At 41.0% G+C, this 23611-nt stretch overlaps 2 protein-coding genes across 9 annotated transcripts in view; one reads left to right on the top strand and one right to left on the bottom strand.

Moving 5' to 3' along the window:
- The window catches only part of RIC3 (RIC3 acetylcholine receptor chaperone), a 34810-nt gene extending 31665 nt beyond the window's left edge, over window positions 1-3145 (top strand). The window contains exon 6 of the mRNA XM_033062465.2: window positions 1962-3145. Within this exon, the coding sequence (XP_032918356.1) occupies window positions 1962-2014 (53 nt within the window). The 3' untranslated portion in view covers window positions 2015-3145. The remainder of the gene's footprint in view (window positions 1-1961) is intronic.
- TUB (TUB bipartite transcription factor) overlaps window positions 1-23611 on the bottom strand; it is a 141932-nt gene that overhangs the window by 10775 nt on the left and 107546 nt on the right. For 3 of the 8 annotated variants that reach the window (XM_033062457.2, XM_033062455.1, XM_042779399.1), the window contains exons 4-12: window positions 22217-22354; window positions 13704-13871; window positions 9456-9527; window positions 8431-8552; window positions 7455-7646; window positions 6761-6873; window positions 5680-5794; window positions 719-817; window positions 140-311 (exon numbers count right to left, since the gene is read on the bottom strand). In XM_033062457.2, the coding sequence (XP_032918348.1) occupies window positions 140-311; window positions 719-817; window positions 5680-5794; window positions 6761-6873; window positions 7455-7646; window positions 8431-8552; window positions 9456-9527; window positions 13704-13871; window positions 22217-22354 (1191 nt within the window). The remainder of the gene's footprint in view (window positions 1-139; window positions 312-718; window positions 818-5679; window positions 5795-6760; window positions 6874-7454; window positions 7647-8430; window positions 8553-9455; window positions 9528-13703; window positions 13872-22216; window positions 22355-23611) is intronic. The other 5 variants (XM_033062456.1, XM_033062458.1, XM_033062459.1 and 2 more) reach the window with 5 other exon arrangements.

Genomic DNA, 23611 nt, shown 5'->3' with positions numbered 1-23611 from the left:
TAAAAAGTACTTTTTGCAAGAACAGAGAGAAGATGGATTCTGTACAGAATGTTACACAGATCTCAAACCTGCTTAGGTGAGGGCAGAATCCCTCCAGACTGTGCTGTTCCTACACCTTACAGCAGAGAGCTCTACTTACGATCATTATCATGGATAATTTGGAAGTTCTTCACCGAGGCCTGTGTGACTCGACCATGGAAATTCAGAACATAGGACTGGGTGTCATCGTTCCAGACTGGTGTTTTGTTGTGCAGCTCAATGACACTCTCTGTATTTTTGTTCTGCCACCTTGCAAGAAGCGTCTCATGTTCCTGCACACACCACAGATACACACTTCAGTTTAACACACTCACGTGACAAAAAATACATTAACAGGGATGAAAAAAATGCATCAATCCTGGTCAAAGACTAAATTCTTACGCTCCACCCTCAAAACAGCTTCAGTGAATGAAACTGAGAACTCTGAGGATCTAAATGCAAATGTGCATTTGAGTCCTTTCCGAAGTTTGAGAAATATTAGTTGTACCTTTTGTTATCAATATACTTTATTTGTAGTGCTTCTGTGAGTCACAGCAGTAGTCACACAGCCCATTGTTATGCAATTGTTTGAATACCACTTTATTGACTTTGAGACTTTTAGAAATGCAAATAAAAAACCCCAATTCTACCTGAAAAAGAATTCAAGTAATTTTTAGTGCTGGCTGCTGGTATGACTTACATTTCGTGGTCTGATGGAAACTCTTTCATGATCCATATTCATTCCTGGTATGATCACACTCATTTTACGAGGTCCTTTAAACCCCAGGACGTTTGTTTCCTAAAAATGTTTAGAAAAGATTTCATCATGTTCTTTATTTTTAAAGTGAATTCTTCAGCAGAGAGACATGGTGGTAGCCCAGGGAACTTATCTGTTAGTCAACTCAGAAAACATCTTGAAACTCCCACCTTCACTGGCACTGCCAAACATTCTAGCTTTGTCTTAGAAGCTCTGACAACAGCAAAAATAGAAATAGAGAGGTTTCCAAAAACACTCCTAACACTGGCTGCCAGTAGCCTTAATATAATTTTTTTTAATCCCTTTGTTAAAAAAGGATATGAATTAACCAGATTGCTTGGCTACTGCTAGATCCCAAAATAAAGTAGTTGCAATTTAAAAATCATAAAATGCAGTGACACATTTTGATGTGGGACAAAATTAAATATATGGGACCAGCTCTATTTATTCTAGAGCCAGCACAAAAGCAAACAAAATGCTAGTCAGAGTATCTGATAGCAATGCTGTGGTTTTCAAAAAAACACATTAGCATGAAAGCAAATTTTCTAGCTATGAAGACAGGGAAAGTAAAGAAATTGCACGGACAGCAAAAATAAATCCACAGAAAATGTAAGTTTTCCTTTTAACATGATCTGATGCTTTCCTGAGCACTTTTTTCCACAAGAGCACTCTAGCATTGCACTGTCCTCTCAAAACACAACTATCAAAATCTAAACCAGCCTAAAGCCTTATTTTCAACTCACACCTTTTTTTCTCCCACAGAAGCAACCAAGGCCAAACATTTCAGTAAGTTATCATCTGCTTTTGATCCAGAAAAAGGAAAGAGCAATATTTTCCAGTAAAACCCATTTTAGTGTTAACCCAGTAAATGAAACAGTGACACCTTGAACTCCATCTCCTCATGTTTTGTGATAGCTTTTTTTCAATCACATGTATTTTTTTTCCCCCATCTGCCAAACTGAAGTCAAGGGCTTTGGAAATGCACTAAGGAATCTCAGGAAGAACATTCCCATTGTTCCCACCACAAGATGCCAAGAATCAGACACCCCTAGGCTTCAGCTGGTGTGGCTCTAGCACTGGGACATTTAAAAGTGATGCATTCAGCTGTCTCTGCTTTTATATTTTTAATTAAAATGTCCTGATTTTATGGAACACTAAACTTATTAAAACATCTCTACTTTTGCAGGCAAATATCCACACATCTCAACCCACTGGAAACATCTGAAAATACCCACCTAAAATACCTGCAGCTTTGCCATCATCAGACCTTTGAAATAACTCTGCCTGTTCCAGCAAACCATCTGGAGATTTTCCACAACTCATTAAAGATTTGCATGCATGCAAGAGAAATTCTACTGGATTATTTTACTGCATGCTCCTGAAGCAATCCAGGCATATTTATGTATCTTCCTAACTCTGCACATTAATGGGAAGATTCTGCCTCTTTTCTGAATCATTTATGTCCCCTCCTTTGGCAGAGTAAAACATATTATCAGTTCAGCTGGTTCTGCATCATGGCAAGATGAAAACTGATATGACTGCCAGCAGATTTTATAAGTAGGAGAGACTCAGCACAGCAGAGGACAAGTTCTAAGAAAAGATTCATGCTTATGCTTATTTTCCACTAAGTACTGACAATTTTGGGCTTCTCCGCTATGCCTTAGAAGCTTTTCTCCTCAAGCAGCAGTTATGCTATACATAATTAATTTAAATGCTGACTGGTTGAAGACATTGTTGAAGGTAGAATTAAATAATAGTGCTGAATCACTTCCCTCCCAACAAGCAGAGGGGAAAAACAGGACTATATTCTTTGGGTTTACTCAGAAACACTGAAATTGGTACTTGGCACATGATAAGATAATGGTTACTAGTTGCACATTACCACCATCACCAATTATTACATGCTGTGCTGGCAAAAAAAAAGCTATCCTTTTGCTAAACTCACAGTACCAAACTGAAATTACATGAACATGGAATATGTGAGAAAAATTATTAAAATTACCTCACCTCCTGCTTCTCTTTTATTTCCCTCCTCCATGCTTTTGTGTGTGGAAATTTAAGAGTACAAAGGGATTATTAGGGGAACATAAACCAAATTCTGATTTCACACCACTTTAACACCGCTGACAGTCTTGGTTTACACAGGAACACGAAGTTATTCATTGGCAGAGCCCTGTTGACTCAACCAGGGCACCAATGATTTTTCTCAGCCCAGGAATTAGCCCAGTATTGCTGCACTCTCTGCCTGAGCCCATCCAGTCAGCCTCACAATAAACTGGGCTGCAAGAACACAGATCCTCTCCTTGGGGCTGCCTTTAGAATCTTACACACTTTCAAATAATTATGTAAGCATGCTGCTTTAGTGGCAGGAGCTGCCATGATAAAAGCAGCAAGGTGAATATCCCAGCAGCCACTATTATTTTATTACCCCACATTTTCTTGCAGCCACTTCCCTTCCTGGGCTTGCTTCACACAGCTGTGCCTTGTCCTTAATATTTTGTGTGAAAATTACCATTACAAGGAAGGCCCAAATCACAGAACCCACAACACTTGGGGAACAAAATGCAGGTGATTGAGACCTGAGGAGGAACACAAAGTCTTGTTACTGCACAGAAACCTGAACCACACCTCACAGCATCAGCTGAGCTCAATGCCTGGAGTCTGACACAAACTGAACTGTGAGATACTCTGGAATCCAGCACTGGAAATCCTGGTACCAGTGGCACAGTGGCACCTCACTGCTCCTGGGTAAATTTTGCCAACGATTCTGCAATCAGCCATTAGGTGCTGCTGCAGGTTTATTAATATGCTGGGCTGCCAACACAAGGCGAGTAAAAGCGGCCAAGAGCACCTGAAGAAACTCTGACCTTGCCCAGCTCTGTTCCTGTTGCTTGAAACACATCTTAAGGTGAGCTCCACGAAGGGAACCCTCACCACATTTACCCCACAGCCAGCCACAGATGCATCCCCAGTTTCTGCCTATATAAAATACACCTGCTGACTTGACTAAGCAGGTCGTGCTCACTAAGTTGGGTACAGCTTGATCTCCACGTGGGTACTTGCTCAGATGAGCTGAGAGACAGTGAGAGGCAAGATGGTGCTTTCAAAGTATTGTTTTTATAGCTTTTGCTGCAGGGGAAGTCTCAGGGCAGGAATTAAAAGACTGCCTCAGGACAGGGGTGTATCAGCTCTGCTCTTCCTGGCACTCTCTGCTCTGGTTCTGCTGCAGCCAGGAACAATAATCTCACTTCAGCAAACCTGGCTAGTTTGAAATGAAATACAATTCCAATTTCCTTTTGTCCTCTGGCCATAGCACACCTGCAAGCCTGCTGCCTTTCTCCATTAGTACCAAAATATCAATGGAACAAGTAATTTTCTTATACAAATGTACCAGGTTCAAATTGCTGATTACAGACTTAGAAAAGCAGCTTATCTCAGCCCCGTTCTCCAAACAGTGGCCATGCTCTGGTTCTTTCCAACACCCATGCTTCTAATTACCTCTGCTGACCACAAGAGCTTTTTATTTGGTATTGTTCATCCTTCAAGTACTTGTTGTTGACTTAAGCAATGGCTGAATTTCTCAATATAGAACTTTTTTTAAATTGCCTTTGGTTTTCTTTTTGCATTTCCAGTTTGCACCAGATGAGTTGCCTGGCTCCAGGGAATGCCATCCTATATACACCAGTAAAAATTCCTTCATTAAACACTTATGTTCTGCTAGGCTTCTACTGAGACATCAGTCAAATCTTGGATTCTCTTTTTAAATCCTGCAAGCTGAATTGTTGGAAATTCTCAGAATTTCAAACCCAACAGGAAGGGAGGGATATGTATCTGCTCACCTGTCTGTCTCCAACCATAAACCATGTGCCTGACTAACAGCACATGTGAACACACACACTTTATTCACATTAAAACTGCATCCTAAGCAGCAGGAAGAGGATGTGCTGGCAGCTCACACTGCCCTTCTTCAGAGCTCCCAGCACTCTGCATGGCAAGGATGGCTCTCAGCTTCCTTGGTCATTGAAATCTTCCAGAGCATTTCTCCCCACAGCCCAAAGCTGACCCTTCTGGGAACACAGACTGTGCACACTGAGGTATGTTGGGGACCTCAACCTGACAGATTACCAGGCATCCTTGATTAGAGCTGGGCAGGAACTCTTTAGAAAAGTCACTCTTGGATATTTTTATCAGAAGTAGTTGATTTGTGAAACCAGACAACTTTCCAAGACAGTATACATACCAGTTTTCACTGGAAGGGTTTCTTGGGCCCAAATATTTCTGGGCAGAAAGAACACTCCCACCAAAAAGATTATTCATCCAGCAGTCATGAAACAACAGCAACTGTGTTTCAGGTCTTGATTGTCTGCATTGCTCCTGACAAATGCTACTTGCTCTCCTCTAAGAGACTGGTTTCTCTCATTCAATCAAATTTTGGATTTTACTTGGGTTTTTTCCTGGTAAAAAGGAGTTTTAGATTTTTTATCCCAATCTCAGCTGCTGCAGACCCAGCTGTCAGCTACCAATGGTTTGGATCAGAGGCCTCCTCCAAAATGCCATAACAAACAACCATACTTTAAGAGCAGTAATGCCATGTGCACATCTCTTCCCAGTGCAGGAGGCTCCCTCAGGTGGTGCCTGATCCCATCCTTTTCCAGAGGGTTATGTAAGACCTCCAAAACCTTCTTCTCACCAAAAGGGAGAACTGGGCAACCCTGCTCAGTGCTCAACGTTTTTCACCTCTACTTTGCACTGAGCTTCCTGGTTTCTCTAGTGGAGATCAGCTGCCTGGTTCCATCCAAGTCTGAATGCTGATTTACATAATCCTAAGTGAGAAGGAAATCCAGTGTGCTGCTTCAGAAACTGAGCTGCCCTTCCTGCACGCTGTGCCTGTGAGCAGTACTTACATAACAAATAGCAGCTAGCTCCTGACGCAGGGTACTCGCCTCCAGGCTGGATGTTGTTTTCATTGGATTCACTCCATTGTCATAAACTGTAAACTTGGTTCCCATAAGATTTGATCTACCAAAAAAAAAAATGGAAAATCCAATCATCATTTATCAGCAATGCTGCTCAAGACATCTATCCTTTACTGCACCGTGGCCCCAGAGGAAAGGCAAATATTGAGTACAGAGAGTGTTATTTCTAATCCCAGTTACATGGCAAATCCTGGACTGATGGCCAAAATGACAGACATGTGAAGGTACACTACAGAAATGTATACTAAAGGTCCCTTATCACCATGCTGGAGATTTCTGATAACATCTTGCAAACTAGGAAATTCAAGAAAGCTGTAAGGAAACGCTTGGGTGGGGTTATTTTGTGTGTCTGCTTGGTTTTCAAAATACTTACTCACTACAAAACCATCTGCTGTCTTACCTGACTACTAAACTCTGTTGGAATATAGAGAATGACTTTTATAAAGCCATAAGTGAGATCAAATCTTTCCTATTGTAATGGAAAGGAATGCAAAATACAATGCAGGCACAGATGATGTGAACATACACCCAGAGGCTCCACAGCAGACTGGCTGTACAACGTGGGGACAGACAGAAAAGGAACACTTGGTTCTGAAATAATTCCACTACCTGCAAATAACTAATTTGGACCTTAAGGACCAAGCAAAACCAAAGGGATTTTCAGACTGCTCAACAGTGCATTCCAAAGTATTTATATCAATAGAGGCTAGACACAATGTACTCATGCACTCCTGAAAATCCCATTAAGATAAGTTGTGCCGGTACACCCTTGAGAATCTGGCCTTTGAGCACTTAAGAGCTTCAGTCCTGCTGACTTTTAATAAAATGTGATCCTGTAAGTACTTGAGACATTTTTGAAAACATGCCTTGGATGCTGGGGATCTTTAAGACCATGATCACATGATGTTGTCAAGCCTCCAGCTAAGAAGACATAGTGGATTACAGGCTTCTTAATATTGAATAAACTTTACATCATATAAAGAAAATTCCTAGACTTATCACTGTTTACCTCAGTTTTCCAATAAAACTCTCTCCACCCCGAGACAGGTCAGTTGGGTCTATAGAGATGAGGTAATTAGAGGTTTTACTCTTCTTTCGTTTCCTTCCAGCCAACAGAAACACCTAAGCAATGCAAAAAAACCATATTCTAGAATGCTAAAGGGGTTAGCACACACCACCTCCTGCTTTGATACAAGGAAACCATAAGCAACTTTTCTGTCCTCAAGCATCACTAGCAAAGTAACAGAAGATCTCCTGGGATTTAGTGAAACTAGGGGAAAAAAAATCTGGTAAGAGAAAATGACTTCTCAACCACTCATTCCATTATCTGTGGTTTAAATAATTAAATCTGGTCTATTTTGTTAAATGCTTCATTCTAACTTGCTCTGGCTCTTCCAGCTGAATTGAAAGTAGATGCTTTTCAGGCCACAGAACACAGAGAGCCCCAACTGCTGACAGTCACATGAAGGTGCCATGCATGATTATTTAAGGCCAAAAATTAGACATATGAAGAAAGGCAGTGGAAGAAATTGATATTGTTGTTTGATTCTGGGAAAACTGTAGGGTAGATCTAATGAAAGCAAAAATATATTCAAAATACAAGATTACATTTCTTTTTAAGGTTCCTTCATACTTTTATTAGGTTTTTGGGTTTTTTTTAATATTCAGATGCAATTGGTATGCCATTCAAGTTATGTTATGACCTTTTTACCATGCTCCCTTTCCAAGTGGAGGTAATAAGTAGGGTACATCCCTCGGTCCATTCCCTTCTTGTCTCTCGTGATCCTGCACTTGACAGTGACCCCCTGTGGGGCAGGTCTCACAGCAAACTCCTCCAGGTCATCCACATCTATGAGAGGCTCATTTGTGGAAGGACTGGGGGCTGAGGCTGCTTCCTGAAACAATAAATAAAATACAGGAGTTTTTAACTTCCATTTACAACAAGGTTACAAGCACAAAGCAACAGCATTTATTTGAGAGAAGTTGCACTTTAAAAAGCCAAACCCAGGGCAGTATTGTCTTGCTGATGCTCTGTGCACAGACCCACCTGGTGGAGCAGAACAGGGGGGCTGCACAGACAGAATGCTGTCCAGGGGTTACAGAGCAAACCCTGGCTCACACCTTCCCATCTCACCACACTCCTCTGTCAGAAAGGCCATGCTCAAGGACAGGGAGGGCTTTGATGAAAGGAAGAAATGGGCTAGGGAGCAAGAGTTTAAGCTCCAGAGAGATCCAACAAAGATGAGAAATGAGTGCAGTATATAAAAGAGCAGGGCACCATCAACCGGTTTAGCAAGAGCTTGTGATTTAGAATATTTGAACCAGCCAAAATCTTATTTTATGTTTGGATGGTAGCAGAGAGAACAGGGTGGGAAAATGCCCAGAAAAAGTCAATGGACACAAAAGATCCTTCTGAGCACCTGCAAGAGGTAGAAAGGTAAATATTTAGTTTCCCTTTCCCTTCATTCAAGTTCAGACAATATTTGCTATTCTTTTCTCCAAGTTGTTATTTTCATTGCTTGCTCTTGCGAAGCCTGAGAGCTATCACAGTAAATCACCTTGGAGCTACTCTAGTGCATATTAAAAACAGAACAAGAAAGCCAGGCCTGTCCTGAGTGCTCCCTAGAATCAGGCAGCTCCCAGCAGCCTGCACACCCTTCTTCAGCACTCTCCCCTTACCTTATTGGATTTCTTGCTCGTGGCAGAACCAGGCCGGGTGTTGCTGTTTAACTGTGAAGAACTGGAGCTGTCTTCATCCTCCTCATCTTCTTCCTCATCAAAATTCATGCTACTTGAAATGCCTGAGGAGAAAACAGCACACTTACATGAAGCAGAGATAGATGAAAGCTGCCCATACTTGCTGTAAAACAGCACTTATCAGACTGCTGCACCCTTAGGCTCACAGGTGAGTGAGGAGGTGTGAGAGTGGTTCACTGTGTGAGGCACTGCATGAACATATAGGTCAGACAGCAGCTCTCCTGAAAAGCCTAAACATTCCAGTAAAAGAGAAAGGAAACATGATGGTTTCCTTTCCACAGAGAGGATCAAGTCACCCAGTGATACAGGAGCACATATCTGGTTAGGAACTAAATTCAGATCATCTTCATCCAATCAAGTACTTCAAACACAACACAAAATCACAAAGCTGAAATTGGAGCTGAGAGAACAACCTAGCACAGCCACTTGTAAATCCTCACAATGGAAACAAGCCCTTTCACCGCACACTTTGAGCTGTGTGATCTGCTGAAGAGCACATCTTAGACCAAGAACAAACATTCACATCAAGGAAATGTTCTCCTGCATCTTTATTTCATGTAAAGAATAGTATCAGCCCAGGCCAATGGAACTGCCTTACAGCACTTGAAAATTTGACTTTACAGGAATTCAAAACCTAAGACATTTCAAAGGGAAACACAACTTTGAACATCAAATAGGTCTTAGCAGCAAAAAGCATCAATGATGGGACATTTGCCAGGCCTAGTTTTTCAAAGAATATCATGCAGATGAAGCCAACCCATATGCAAGTTCAAGCTCTCTAAGTTACATATATCACAGGCTATATTCTATCCTTTAAAAAAAACCAAAAAACATCACTTGGTCCAGAATTCCTGTTATGGGTAGGTCCAATGTAGAAGAATAAATGAAATGCAGATTTCCAGAGCCAAGCAGCATGGGCATAATTAACTTTTTCCTTCTGTACTCACCAGGAACATGATCCAGGGCGACAAGACTGGATTGGGAGGTGGAAGAGGACCAGGATGTATTTGCATGGGGATCTGGGAAAGGAAAAAATCCAAGGGTTTGATTCTGCAAACCCTTAATTGAGTGAACAAGTGTAACTCAGCAAGAGGACTCCACACAGGGCTAAAAGCTTATGGGATGGAGCCACAATGCTGCTGCTTGAATTCACAATTTCTGCACTGCACAATCAAATTCACCTTCTACCTGCTTATACCTGCTGTGATCTTCACTTTCAGTACCTTGAATAAAGTGAAAAAGCCCTGGATCAGAGCTGGAGCTTCAGCAAACGTCATGCACACTGAAGTGTGTGATGTGCACTGCAGGGTGGGGTTTGGAGCTCAAATACTTTTGAATTCTAACAAAATAAAAACCCTCAAATCTGATTGGCATAAGAGATACACACAGATTCTACACAATATTGAGTGAATAACATTGAAAGAAGTTTCAGATTCATATTCTAAATTCTGCTTCAGTCCCTGTGCCCACTGCATCCTCATCATCAACAGATGAAATCAGGCTCTCTAAACTGTTTTTCTGGGAGCTCCAGGGATATGCATAAAGATTTTATTGCAGTTTAGTCTTCTGGAATATGAACTTGGTCTGTAACAAGCAGACACAAAACCCAACTGATGTACAGAAATATAAACAGCAGACAGAGACTCAGTAATGGTTTTCTTCAGTTGAAATTTTGGAACAGATGAAGAACAAGACAGCAAAAAAAAGTAATTAAAATACTTCTTGCTTTTATTGCTGGTTCAAATCACTTCAGTGCATATCCCTTTAGAGCATCCAGATGCAGACTGGATAGTGAAACACCACCAGAGGAGTAAGAGTGAGGGTGTAAAAGTAAACCATGCTTGCATTGCAAGTCAGCTGCCTCACAAAAGCTCTCATTATCCATTTCTTCAGCTCCCCCAGTGCTGACATACACCACAGAGCACGACAGCAAAACCTTTCAATAGGACCTGGTTATGCAAGGCAGGCCTGAGTTCACAGGTCAACAGATATTTTCAAAGCCTGTAGAATTCATTCATTATTAATCACACACTCATTAATCACAAGCATTATTTCTAAATAAGGACAATCATGTTCTAGGCTCTATGCATGGCTAATAGAGACAGTCCATCTCCTCAGCTGGCAGCTGCACAATACAGCCATAATTCACATCCACAGACAGAACTGGTTTATTTCCACACCTGTGCTCACTATTTCACCACTAACACTTTAGTGGTGAAAATTCTGTGCCAGCCTTAGAAAAGTCTGCGCACACAATCTGTGGGGAAAAAGGCTTCAGGGAGCTCCTGTTCTGGAATCCAGAAATGAAACTGATCCCTTCCCTAAATCTGAAAACTTCAGGTGGCAAAGAAGAACTAAGACCCAATTGCTCATTCCAGCCCTTTACAGAGACATGCTGGAAACTGCTGAGTGTGAGGACTACATGTGAGTTATTCAGTGTTAAAACTTATGGAAGTATGACTCTGTCCCAGTGACTCATTTGCCAGGGAGGAACTCCACAGATTAACACTTTGGAAATCAAAAGGACGAATATTTCCTACGGGAGGAAAATTATTCTAGGACGGCAATTTCCAACAGATGGAGAAATCAAATAAAGCATTTGGCATTTTCTTGCAAGTGGTACATTCCTTTCACACTTGGTAGCCTATAACCTCATGTCTTGTTACAGAACTTGACTCATTGGGGAAGCAGAGACATGTTTCTCTCCACCAGGTTAGTGCCAAAGAGCAGAACAGGCACAAAGTAGGGTTATGCAAATCCAGTGGGATTCAGTTTTTTCCACGAGACCAGTTAGCATTTCCTAGAATCACAGAACAAGCCGAGTTGGAAGGGACCCTTCAGGACCATGGAGTCCAACTCCTAGCCCTGCACAGGACACCCAAGGAGCCACCCCATGTGTCCCAGAGAGTTGTCCAAATGCTTTTTGAACTCTGCTGGGCTTGATGCTGTGACCACTGCCCTGGGGAGCTGTTCCAGTGCCCAAACACCCTCTGAGTGAAAAACCTTTTTTTAATATGCAACCCAAATCTCCTCTGACTCAGCTTCAGGCCCATCCCTCGGGTCCTGTCACTGTGCACCACAGAGAAAAATCAGTGCCTGCCTCTTCCCTTCATGAGGATGTTGAAGACCACAGTGAGGTCTCTCCTCAGTCCCCTCTTCTCCAGGCTGAAGAGACCAAGCGCCCTCAGCCACTCCTCACACAGCTTCCCCTTCAGACCCTTCACCAGCCTCACGGTCTCCTTTGGACTCTCTAACAGTTTAGTGTCTTTTCTATACTGTGGCACCCAAAACTGCCCCTAATATTCCAGGTGAGGCTGCCCCAGCTCAGAGCAGAGCAGGACAATCCCTCCCTTGCCTGGCTGTGATGCTGTCCCTGATGCACACAGGACAGGGCACTGCTGGTCCCTGTTCAACTTGTCATGGACAAGGGCCCCCAGCTCCCTTTCTGCAGTGCCTTACCTTTGTGTACTTTTCCTTCTGCTCCCATTCCATGCCAGAGAAGGCCTGATGGGAGACAGCAACTCTAAACACTTCCCAGGTGACACACCAGTAAGGACATGTCACAGGCAGTGCAGTGGCAGTGGGAATCCACATGAAGAGCTTTATCTCTGCATAAAGTATGGTGGGTACTCAAAACTTTCTCAAAACAAGCATCCTCTGCTGGTATCAAGCAGCAAACCATACACACAGTAAAAATAATTTACAGAGATGCTGCTGGCATTGTCTTAATACCTGTCTTTGTGTCTCACCCAGTGTAGCTCTGCTGTTAACAAAAATAAATAAACCTCAGTATTCCCACTTAAATAAAGGGTCCCCTTCACTTCAACTTGAGACACATTAGTTCACTCTTAGCAGTGTCTGTTCTGAGCAGCAGTATACTCAGACCTGGTAAAAAAGGTCACATCATGTATTTGAGAATATACAGCAGCAACACAAACCAAAAAAATTTCCACTCTCTTCTCCTATAAAACACAAATTTGGGGAGAATAAAATCATGTGATAACCTGGCAAAAAAAATCAAAACCAGAAGTGTCCCCCAGAGTAAAAATCTGAGTGCTGTGACCTAATTTGCAAAGTCTGTGGGTACTTTTTGAGTCAATCAGCTTTAGTTTAGTAGTGTGCCCGATGAATTAAATATTCTGAGCCATGGTCTAAGGCAACACAATCACCACACAGATCAGAACTTGTTAGTCATGCCCAACATCCCTGCAACTCCAATGCCCAGGAAATAGAGCACTTGGAGAAAATCTTCCCATTTCAGTTGGAGCTGCTCACATCTGCAGGGTAACGTCCCAGAAAAAATGAAAATCTTAGTGAGAACTGCTCTGCGGACAAGAGGCAGCATTTAGGTTATGAATAGTCCATTCTACACAAGTCAAGTTTGCACTTACATTTTGCTCTTTATACACAAAGAGTTTATTCTTAAAGCATCAGAGCACTCTTGGCTTGAGCCATCTTTGCTTCAAAAGCTGTACACTGAAGAAGAACAACTCCAAAGCAAATGTCTTCAGAAAACGCTTTGTGAGGGTTTGGGGATTTTTTTTTTTTCCTTCCTATGGTTAGTGTCTAAGGGGAGATAACTGTGCAGGAAGGAAGGGACAGATGCATGAATGTGTACATACACAATCTATCTCCCAAAGCATGCATGCCTCTGGACAAAGAAAAAGAAATTCCAGAACATTTGAGGACTCTGCGTGGGAAATGCTGCAGAGTGTGGTGTGCTTTTCACCTCTTACAACCCTGAACAGACACTACAACAACATGAACAATGTGTAACTGACTGCACCACTAAAATTAATATTCCAGTTTGAAAGTTGCTATTTCATGCTGTTTTTTCACCATCAAGTAAGTGATTTCCAGAGTTGGAAAAATGTGAACAGATGGATATGAGCATTGGCATCTGCCTCGTACCTTAATAATGGCACTGCACTGCAGATGGGGAAGTCACATCCCCAAGAGCCTGCAGAGCTCTTGTTCCTTGGGACAAGAGAAAACTTCATTGTTTTATGAGGGTTTTTTTAGGTTCGGGGTTTTGGACTTTTTTAGGTAACAGAATAGAGCCTAACAGGCTCTGTGGAGAAGACACACACAACTAATAAACTGTGCTTAGGCTAGGGCTGAGAGTGAGAATAGGAAATTGAGTCAATGTCCATCAAGCAAGCAGTGAGAACATGAAGGAAGCTTCAGCTACTTACCTTTTTTCTGCATTGCTGTTCTAAGATCTTGCTTGCTTTGCTGTTGTTGGCCAGTAGCCACTTTCTCCCCATCATCTTCATCATGGCTAGACTGTCCAACAGTGAGAATCTGCACTTGACTTCCTATCTTCTGAACATCATCTTGAAAAGCAGCTGGGCCATCAATTCCTGTCAGACAGCAGCAAAAGCCTTAGTTGTCTTTGTGTCAAGAAGTTACTGGAAAGATAACTGCTCACTCACAAAACAGTAGCTTTTCTAGGAATCACAGACTGGATGTTCACATTCAATAATATTTCTAGACTTAAACAAGACTAAGCCTCCAAGGCAAACATTTTACTTTCCACAAACTACACTAGAGAATAACCAGGAGAGGATCAGGATTTCACTGCTGCCCTCCTCACCTGTCCCATGCACCAGAAACGCTGAAAACTAAGCAGAAAAGAAACACATTGGAGAGAACTGACCAAGAAAACAGGTAAAATTTTCATAAAGGCATGCAGGTGATCCAAAAACAGATGAACCTGAGTCCCAGGTTATGCCACATCCCCATACAAACACCACTTCTGCCCTGAAATACTTACAAGCTTCAAAAACCTGAAAAATTCACAAGTGGACATGGTAGTGTATCCAACAGAGGGGTAGCATTTTAACAAGCCTAAACACACCTTTTGAATTAGGAAAATCACCATACAGTTAATACATCAGAGATATTATATATTCCCTGGAACCTCCATCCTCTTGAGATGCTTAAATCCCAACCAGGCACATCCCAACCTGCTGTGAGCAGGGATGAGGAACTAGTCAGTGCCCAGAGGCACCTCCCAGCCTCAGCCATGCTGTGATCCTGTGGCTCCTGAAAGAAACTATTTACCTCCTTACGGCTGTAAATCACCTCAGAAGAGAGAAAAAGAAAATAAGGGGTAGGAGGTGCTTTTACCACAAGCCAATTTCATTTTTGTTTTTTCAGGACAGAGAGGTAAAACGTCAGACTGCAAATGTACTTCAGCTCTTAGTTCAGACATAGAGCTGGAATATGTTACTAAATCAGCTATATAAAAATGCACTTCTGCATCTATAAAAATGGCAATATTTTCATGTATAGATATAACAAATAGCATGAGCTGTACACTGCTGCTGTTGTGAAATTTTTGTTAATAAGCAAGCAACAATGTGGAGAGCTAGCAAGCACTACAAAGAGCTAATTCAGTAAAGGAATACGGAGCTTCTCACACCAAACAGAGCTGAATAAACCCTGTGAGAAGGAGCTGCAGGGATTGGATTTTTTTTGGACTGTGATCTGTAGCAGAAGTCTCCAAGAAATACCATTTCATCCTGCTTTGCCAGTAGCTGTCAACTTGCATTAAAAGACAGCTGGATTATACATTTAGCATGCTTAACTGTACTTTGCAATATCTGCTGTCACTGCCACTGCAATATGAAGCATAAGAGGAAAAAAGAGTGGTTCACATCCCCAGGAACAGCACTGGCTGTGCAACCACCCAACAAGATGCAGTCTGACACCACAGAGGTGTTAAACTCACAGGGTGCAAGACCAGGAGGAATTATTGATTCATCTGCATTACACAGACCCTGGCAATTTCTGCACCAAGTCTGCAAATTCTGATTTACTTGCAGCAAAGCTAACAACAACAACAATGACGACTAACAGCAAATAAATAATCTGTCCATCCAACCTTGAAGAACTAGATAAACTCCATGGAAATGTCTCTGTGACCTTGCTAGGATGACAATTTCAGAAGCAGCTCTGCATGATACAGAATGAACAGTATCATCTCCTATGCTAGTACAATATGGCAGTGAACAGAACTGCATTTTTCTTAAAATTTATCTATGAGAAGCAGCACTGCAAAAGTGCTCTAGAACAGACAGGTAGCTGCTCAGATCCTCCCTGGTATTTTTAACAGCTTTACAATATTAACCATTACTATTAAAGTGGCTGCCTAAAGATAGGTTCTTACCTTAATACTCTGAATTTCAGAAGTGTTAAGCATCCATGAGTTTAACAAAATACCTCATGCATATCATATCTAGCCCCTTATTAAGCACTGGATGATACAAACCTAATTTTGAGAACGCTTTTGGGAAGGAACAAAACACCTCAATTATTCGTCTTCAAAGCAGACATTGATCTGCAGCAAATGAAATGCCTTCGACAGCACTGGAGATTGCACTGAGGCTGCCTTTTTCAGATGCCTGCAGAACATCTGCACTCACACCCCATGCTGTCAGGAACATCGTGTATTATCAGGAGTCAGGACAAAGGCTACACTGGCAGGTCACAGTTTTAGAGGAGAAAAATCAATTTCAGTATTCTGAGGAGTGCATCACTGGTAGAGTGTGTTATTAAGTGTTAGGAATGGTTCCACTGGTGAGCACATTTAAGGGAATGAAATACAGAGCAAGACAGAGAGGATTAAAAAAAATGAAGGGGAAAAAAAGGATCTCTGCTGCATTAGAACACTGTAGGTGGTTCATGGCAAATGCAGCATTAACTACATTAACTATTTAATACTTGTGTGTGTGCATAATCTTTGTAGCTACACATGCATGTGTAAAATGGGATCAAATGCAGGCATACATACACAGTTTTCTCTATCACAAGGTATAAGTGCATTTTTGTAAGCCATGGTTCAAAAGGCAGCTTTGCCACCACCTACCAAGTATCTGAAAACATCTCCAAACACTTCCAAGCTAGTGCAACCATGATATTCAACGTGGATCTCTCCCCCTCTTTTTCATCCATTTCCCAGAAGACCGGCTGTCCATGTAATAAAACAAACCACTCATCTACAGTTTCTGTGTTTAAGGACATGGTCAAAAGAGTCAAAGAAGCTGAGTGGGTTGTGCCAAGAAAGTTTTTATTGCTAGGCTCAGCATTTTTTACAGTGCTTTGCAAAAATCAGGTAGGGAAAAAAATCTGACAGAGACAGCCTTGAATACCTGCTAAGAAGAAAGGGAAATTTTTGAGAAAAAATGTGAAGGAGGGGAGAGAGGAAAGAAGATTGGAACAGCCCTCAGAACAGCAGTCCCTACAGAAAAGGTCTTTTGGTACACTTTGACATGATCATGTCTCAGATGAAAACGAGAGGTACCAGAAATGAAAGCAAAGCAATATTGGGGAAAAAAGAAAAGCATCAGTAAATGAGCATTGCTGGCATTTTTACCCTACAAACTACTATTCATCAGTGCCTGTATTCTCTTAGCACCTAAAACCTTCTAGACCATACTTATAAATAGGCAACACCAATCTGTTAAAAGCTTCTAATCTAAACTACTGAATGGCAAACAAGATTATGGTATCAGGAAAGGAACACAGCACAGAAAACAAGAAATTCTGTCCCTGCTTTACAAATGAGGAGCTGCAGGACAGGGAATTTCTTGTTCTCATTTTACAGAGCACTTAAGGCACAAGTTTGATATATGAAGCTGGGCACACTGCTCACAGAGTAAGAATATGATTAAGCCCTTTGCAGATCAGACCTGGAGAGCTGAGCAAGGTCAGGCAGGAGGCCTCTGGAAGAGAACACTGTAAAGAGAACACTGAGCATTTCCTGAGCTCAGTACTGGTCTGACAAAGGAGTCACATCCACGTGGATAACACCCAAGGCTGTGGGTGCAAATGCTATTCAGGACTTCTGCAGAGCAGCTCTTGCTCCAGCTGAGGGACAGCAGCACAGCCCTTCAAAGGATGGCCTGCTCTGAGGTCAAGGACAGGGAACCCCAGGGAGATCTGACACCAGAACAAATAGTTCCCATCCTTTAGAGAACGTGGCTTAAAGCAAACCCTGCTGTCAACATTTTCTAAGCCATTTCCCATCATATTCCTGTTCTCATAGGGGCTGTGCATCCACTGATAGGGGTTCAAGCAGCTGCAAAATCACAAAGGATTTGTTTAGAGGGAAAGGGAGCAAATAGAATTTTTTTTTTTTTGAAAGGACATCTAGAGGTGATTTAGTCCAAACCTCCACTGGACTACTGTTAGCACCAGATCAGGACACTAAAAGCAAATACTTGAGCACTAAGCTCTATATTCACTTTGATGAAATCTAAAACAGTGATCAGGAACTGTACATTCATAAATCTTTATCCTTAGGAGGTCGAAATTACTTCTTCACAATCAAGTTCATGTGTTGCCAAAGTACAGCCTGAAAGGTTTGTCAGATCTAGAAACAACAGGACTTTTCTTGGTGGAAATTTACTTGCTGTTCCTCTTACCTTTTATTTAGTGCCCAGGGAAGCTGAGATAAATCTGCTTCACATGAATTTCCCTCCCTTCATCAGTGAGGAAGTGCTACAGTGAGAAATGATGCTTCATACCCAACAACTGCTGCTGCTTTCTGAGCCAGCCAGTGTTAATGTAGCTGCTTGTTCCATAGGAAAATGGGACAGGATGCACAAATCAAAACACTCAGACAGGCGTGAAAGAGAGAGAAGAAACACGGAAGAAGCCAACCAGACCAAAACATGGACTAGCCACCCTGGCAGGAAAAGCTCTGTGTGTCAGAGCAGCTCACCAGCTTCCTGGCTCCCAGAAAATCTGCAGGGAATACCCAATGCACCACTTACATTTAAGGTACAGCAGAAGGGGAACGTTTCTGAGAATGTAAGGTTTATTTTGATATTCTAAACACATCCAGGTTCCTCATTTCACTGAAACTTCCACTGAAAAAGAAATCTTCATTTATGTTGTTCAGAGCAGGGTTTTCCTGGAATGTACTTACACAGTCTAAGTGCAAGAGTTTTGGGAAGAAAAATCCAACCCAACCAACCACCAATAACTTTTCACAGAATGATTCCTGACTTTTCATATCAGATTTCACTTCACATTAACTCCTGGCTTCTCGTGCTTTTCTGGAGTTTTTTAAAAGTTCCGTTTTATCTTCCTGATTTGCCCCATTCACTGCACACAGCCAAAAATTGCACTTTATCCCGTGTATTTATTAACTTCTCTGTAAAACTTTCCCCTGTCTTAGGGGAAAAACCCCACCAAACAAAGTAATGACACCACTGTGTATGTTCCTGTAAACTTCATGAATCTCCTTTCTTAAAGAGTCATCAAGATATTTGGTAGATAAGATGCTCTGGCTTTGTGGTATTATGTAGGGTGCATACTTTTCATAGGTTCCTGCTGCAAGTATTTTCACTAATTTGCATGATTTTTCTGTCGAACCACCTAGTGATGTTGTACACTGGTTCACTGCTATCCTGAATCACCCCCATCTGCCACAAATCAAACCAGAATTTGATCTGCTATCTCCATCTGAAAGACAACCATTTTACATATGCATTTGTTACATCTGGGTTTTTTTTCAATACTGAAAATTATGCCAAGAAATAAACTTTGAAACTGAAGCTTTCAGAAATACCAGTTTAATGAGCTAAGCTACTACAAAATGTCATCAATTTACTGCAGTTCCAGGCTCTGTCCCACAAAAATTATGGTTCTTTTTAAAAATAGGCACAGTGCACTCTGCATACTGCCATTAAGAAATACCAGTAATAATCACAGATCTAGAAAAAATTGCTGAATGCCATGCTACCCATCACAGAATTACAAAGTGCACTGACATGAGCAGTTAGCTACATTCCTTTTCCTATGCCAGTGTAACCTCATTAAACCTGATATTTCTCTCACGTTTGTCTTCAGCACATTGTTCTGATCACAGCTTCATCACTCTTCAAGCCACTTAAAAAAGCATTACACATCTAAAACCAGAGTGCAGTCATTACACTCCAGCTTCAACAGCTACTCATGTATAATTCAACAATTTTTTGCTCTGAATTAGCTTCTTATTCATGGAATCTGGTTTAAGTGTTCTTTTTTCTTAAAACACAAAGAGCTGGGCTATGCTTAGAAAGGGAAGGTCCACTATAGCTAAATACTAACAAAAACCTTTAAAATGCTATTTTAGCATGTTAAGTGCACTCACTCCTCAGCATTCATCCTGCTCATTTACAGGACATACAAAGGTTACACACTCAGAGTGGAGACAAACCTGAAGCAATTGCAAAGCTAAAAGCAGAACCTAAAATTTCCCAAGATTTGCTCTAATTACCAATTAACTCCCTCCAACAAAATCTCTTGTACTAAAACATTGCAGAAAACCACTTCCCCTTCATCCATTTTCATAGATCTGAAGTCATTAGCAAATCCATTCAATACTGTTATAAAAAAATATTTCCTTAAGACTCACAATTCTTTTTAAAAGTAACTGAAAATTAACACAATTCACTACAGGGTTCTGTTACCACTTGCATTTTCTTCATTCCTAAGTTCAAAATTAGCTATGTCTGTAGTGGATTTATCAACAAAATCCCTCTGGAATTTTAAAGACGCATTTGGTTTTACTTTTACATCCAATAAAAAAGTATTTTGCAGCTTTGATAAGGATGGAAGACTGGAAATCCAGTCATAATCATCCCAAGTTTACAACACTGTCAAAAGTAAACCAGATATTATTCCAAGGGTGAAATTATCCATGAATGAACAGCTAAATCCCAGTGTAGAGAAAAAGTAGACGAGTTGGATGAGGTGCTATGTGTATTCTCTGAATGTACTTTGACTGCCTTTTATTTGCTTCTAACCATCAACAAGAACTTCAGGAGAGGAGATACTCAGAATTTTCTTTGCTATAATTGATGAACAATTGATGAATAGCACCTCCACTCCCTGAAACTTGGAACTGATGGGCAAATGCTGAAGGCCAGAGAAGAGCTCCCATAGCAGAGCAGGATGAGCAGTAAGAGTTGCAGCAGAAGCTGAGACTTCTAGAGCTAAAAAATATTAGCTCCCAATGGAGCAGTGTCAGAATGCCAAAGTTCTCAGGCTACACAAAGTGACTCTACTTTTACTGACACAATTTGCTTTTATTACCATAGGGCAATGTTTGCTTGCTTGGGGGATTTTTCAGAAGATGAGTAAAATTATAACTGGCATGTGAGAAAAATACTAGGTGTTACCTGCTGTGGGACAATACAACTGTGCAGCACAATATCTTCAGTTCTGAACACAGTACAGACACAGGCGTGTCAAAAGAGGTATTACATGAGATAAAACAGAGCCTCAAGGCTCTGCCATAACCATGATTTAAGTATTAGCTCAATAATGCTCCCTTCCAGGCTTTCTTTTAAACTAGCAAAAGAATTTTTACTCTTCAGCAAGACGTACTTCAAAATAAAATTTGGCATTTGTATTACTAGGCTGGAATGTCATTACTTTTTACATTAAACTGGGAAACATTCGCTTTCTGCTCATTCATTCTGCCAATAATTTTTACATTGAGTTAATTTTACCTTTGACACACACACCATCTTTTCTCAAATATATGAACAGCCTTTAGCCCAGGGCCAGGCTCTAAAGCCTGTATAACCTAGAGCTTCTCTTACAGCCAGAACTACAGACAGGGAGATGCTGTAGATGCAGATCTCAAGAATTAAGTTGCAATAGGCAAAGGATTTTACTAAGGCAGGCTCAAGTCCTGCCAAATCCCTACAGATAAGCCCCAATACTATGACCTCAATAATTAACTTTATTAGTCATTGCTATCTTTAAAGAGACTTGTCAAGGATATACACTACTTTCTCACTGAAGCAACAGTGGAGAAATTGTTGGGCATGCACAAGACAGGAATACAGTTCAGGCAGGACAGTGTTACAGTGGCCTTTACAAGAACTGCAAATTATTGGAAAGTTATTTCATTTCACAAGTCATTCAGCACTAAATAAAAAGTAACTGTATGTACAACAGCCTCTCTTTTTCTGTGAGTGCACATATATATATATAAAATTAAAATACCAGTAAAGTAGTTGATCACCTCTTCCACCTAACTCAAATCAGAAATCTAAGAGTGGCAATGTCATTTCTACCTACCCTTTTGTCATTACCAATAGTGCATTTTTCGTCTACCTAATGGTACACAAAGTCATTGCAGAAAATTTTTCATACAAACACCTCCCATTTGTCAGCCAGGTGAGACAAAGTAACTGAAGTAACAACTTGAAAAAACCCCTTTGAGGATCTCATCTCAGTTCTGCTGAACTGATTTTCAAAATGTCCCTTTAACCTCTAATTTGTATAGTTTAAACCTCACTCAGAGTCTGGACAGAAGCAGCTGCAATTTAAGGCTTTTTCTCCAAACAAGATTAGCTTCAGATAATCTGAAAAAGCACACTCTTGTAAGATGGTTCTCTTTTTTTTTCACCACTGCAGGAAAACACCATCATCATTCCTTCAGAACTTTCTTCCTCCTCTGCAATTTGAACAAGCACTCTCCTCTGGAAAAGACTCCATTTACAAATTTTTCAACCCCAAGGCTGTACATGCCCAGACACGACCAAGTCACATACATTTTCCAACCTCAGAAAAATTTCAGGAAATTAGTTTTAGTCAATTTTCAGGTTTTCAAATAAATTATATTAAAAAAAACAAGAGAGAGAGAATTGACAGCAAAGTAATGAATTTAACATCTGACATGCAGCTGCATGCAGCTAACCTTTGTGTTTCCCTTTTTTCTCCTTTCTGGTGCTGCTGCTCTGACAGCTCGCAGCTGCTGCCTTGGTTTTTTTAGTTGGTTTCGGAGCTTGGGCGTCCACTACCACCTTTACATCTTCCTGTTCAGCCTCCTGCACTGCTTCAGAGATTCAGGGTACCCCACCAAAAAAGAAAAGAAACAGAGAGAAAAGAGAGAAACAGAGAGACGAGAGAATGAATTGAGAACTTTGCAAGGGCATAAAAGAGAAAGCAAACATAGCAGAGATTGGTATTTCAGACAATTCATGCAGTGAGGAGAGTCGAGCAAACCAGAATTTGCAAAGCTACAGTAAAAATCTGAAAGTGTTAGGTTAGCTGAGATATATTTCCTTACATTTTTCTTCCTCACAATAATATATTAACTCCCAACTTTCAGTTCAAAAGTGATATCAGAATATTACTGTGTTACTGAACTATTGTAGTAAGTGTTTTTCCTCATAGTAAAGCTCTGCCAGAATGATCATCAACAGTGGCAGCAGAAAAGCAGAAAAAATTTATTTTGACTTTGTAGCATCCATGCTTAAAGCTATACCCCAACTCCCTAAACAAGGAATAATCTGAAGGTTTCTTTCAAAGCACATCTTGCACAACTGTGTAACACAGCATGATGAGTAGATTGGCCATGCATTTTATGGTGAAAGTATACCCAAGCTGAATTTAAAACCTCTTCCTACTTTGTAGCATACACAAATTAATTCCTTGGAAGGACTCTCTTCAAAATAAGCATGGCATAAATTGTGAATGTCAGCATAACTCATGCAGTGTTCCTGGTTTTCAAAGTAAAAAGAGGCTTTACCATTTTCCTAAAAGCATGACACACTTTGAGGTTGATATTTGAGTGTCTGAAAGCAATGCACACCATAACTCTTTCCTCTGGCTAGACCAAACCTTGAAGTTAGATAAATATCTATCATGAAATGCATAAAGAAACTGTCAAGCTTCCCCCCACAAACTACAGGTGGGCACTAAGAGATTTTGGAGTTGGCTGCTGGTCACTGCTAAGTGCTAAGCCCCACTGGCTTCATGTGGTGACCATGGTTTCTCTCCCTGGTATATGGGAGAAGAAACCCAAAACTCAAGTAATTTCCTTAAAAGGATAAAAATCGTCCACTAAGGACCATTATGGGAAAGAACTGATTGCCCTAAAATTACTTTAAATATATTCAGACAAACTTCTTAAACGCCCGAAAGACTAAATGATTCTCAGTGATGTGTGGACTGACACTATTCTCTCTCTGAAGGGAAAAACTCTCCCTAAGCTTCTGGTCTGTGAAGCAACTTTCCTCTTCAGCAAATCCTTCAAGCGCATGAATAGAAATAGAAACGCCAGGGAGATTCTCCGAGGAGAAAGATGAAA

This window comes from Catharus ustulatus, chromosome 6 (assembly GCF_009819885.2).
Source record: "Catharus ustulatus isolate bCatUst1 chromosome 6, bCatUst1.pri.v2, whole genome shotgun sequence".
NCBI classification, from domain to species: domain Eukaryota; kingdom Metazoa; phylum Chordata; class Aves; order Passeriformes; family Turdidae; genus Catharus; species Catharus ustulatus.
This window is presented reverse-complemented; position numbering and strand designations above follow the sequence as displayed.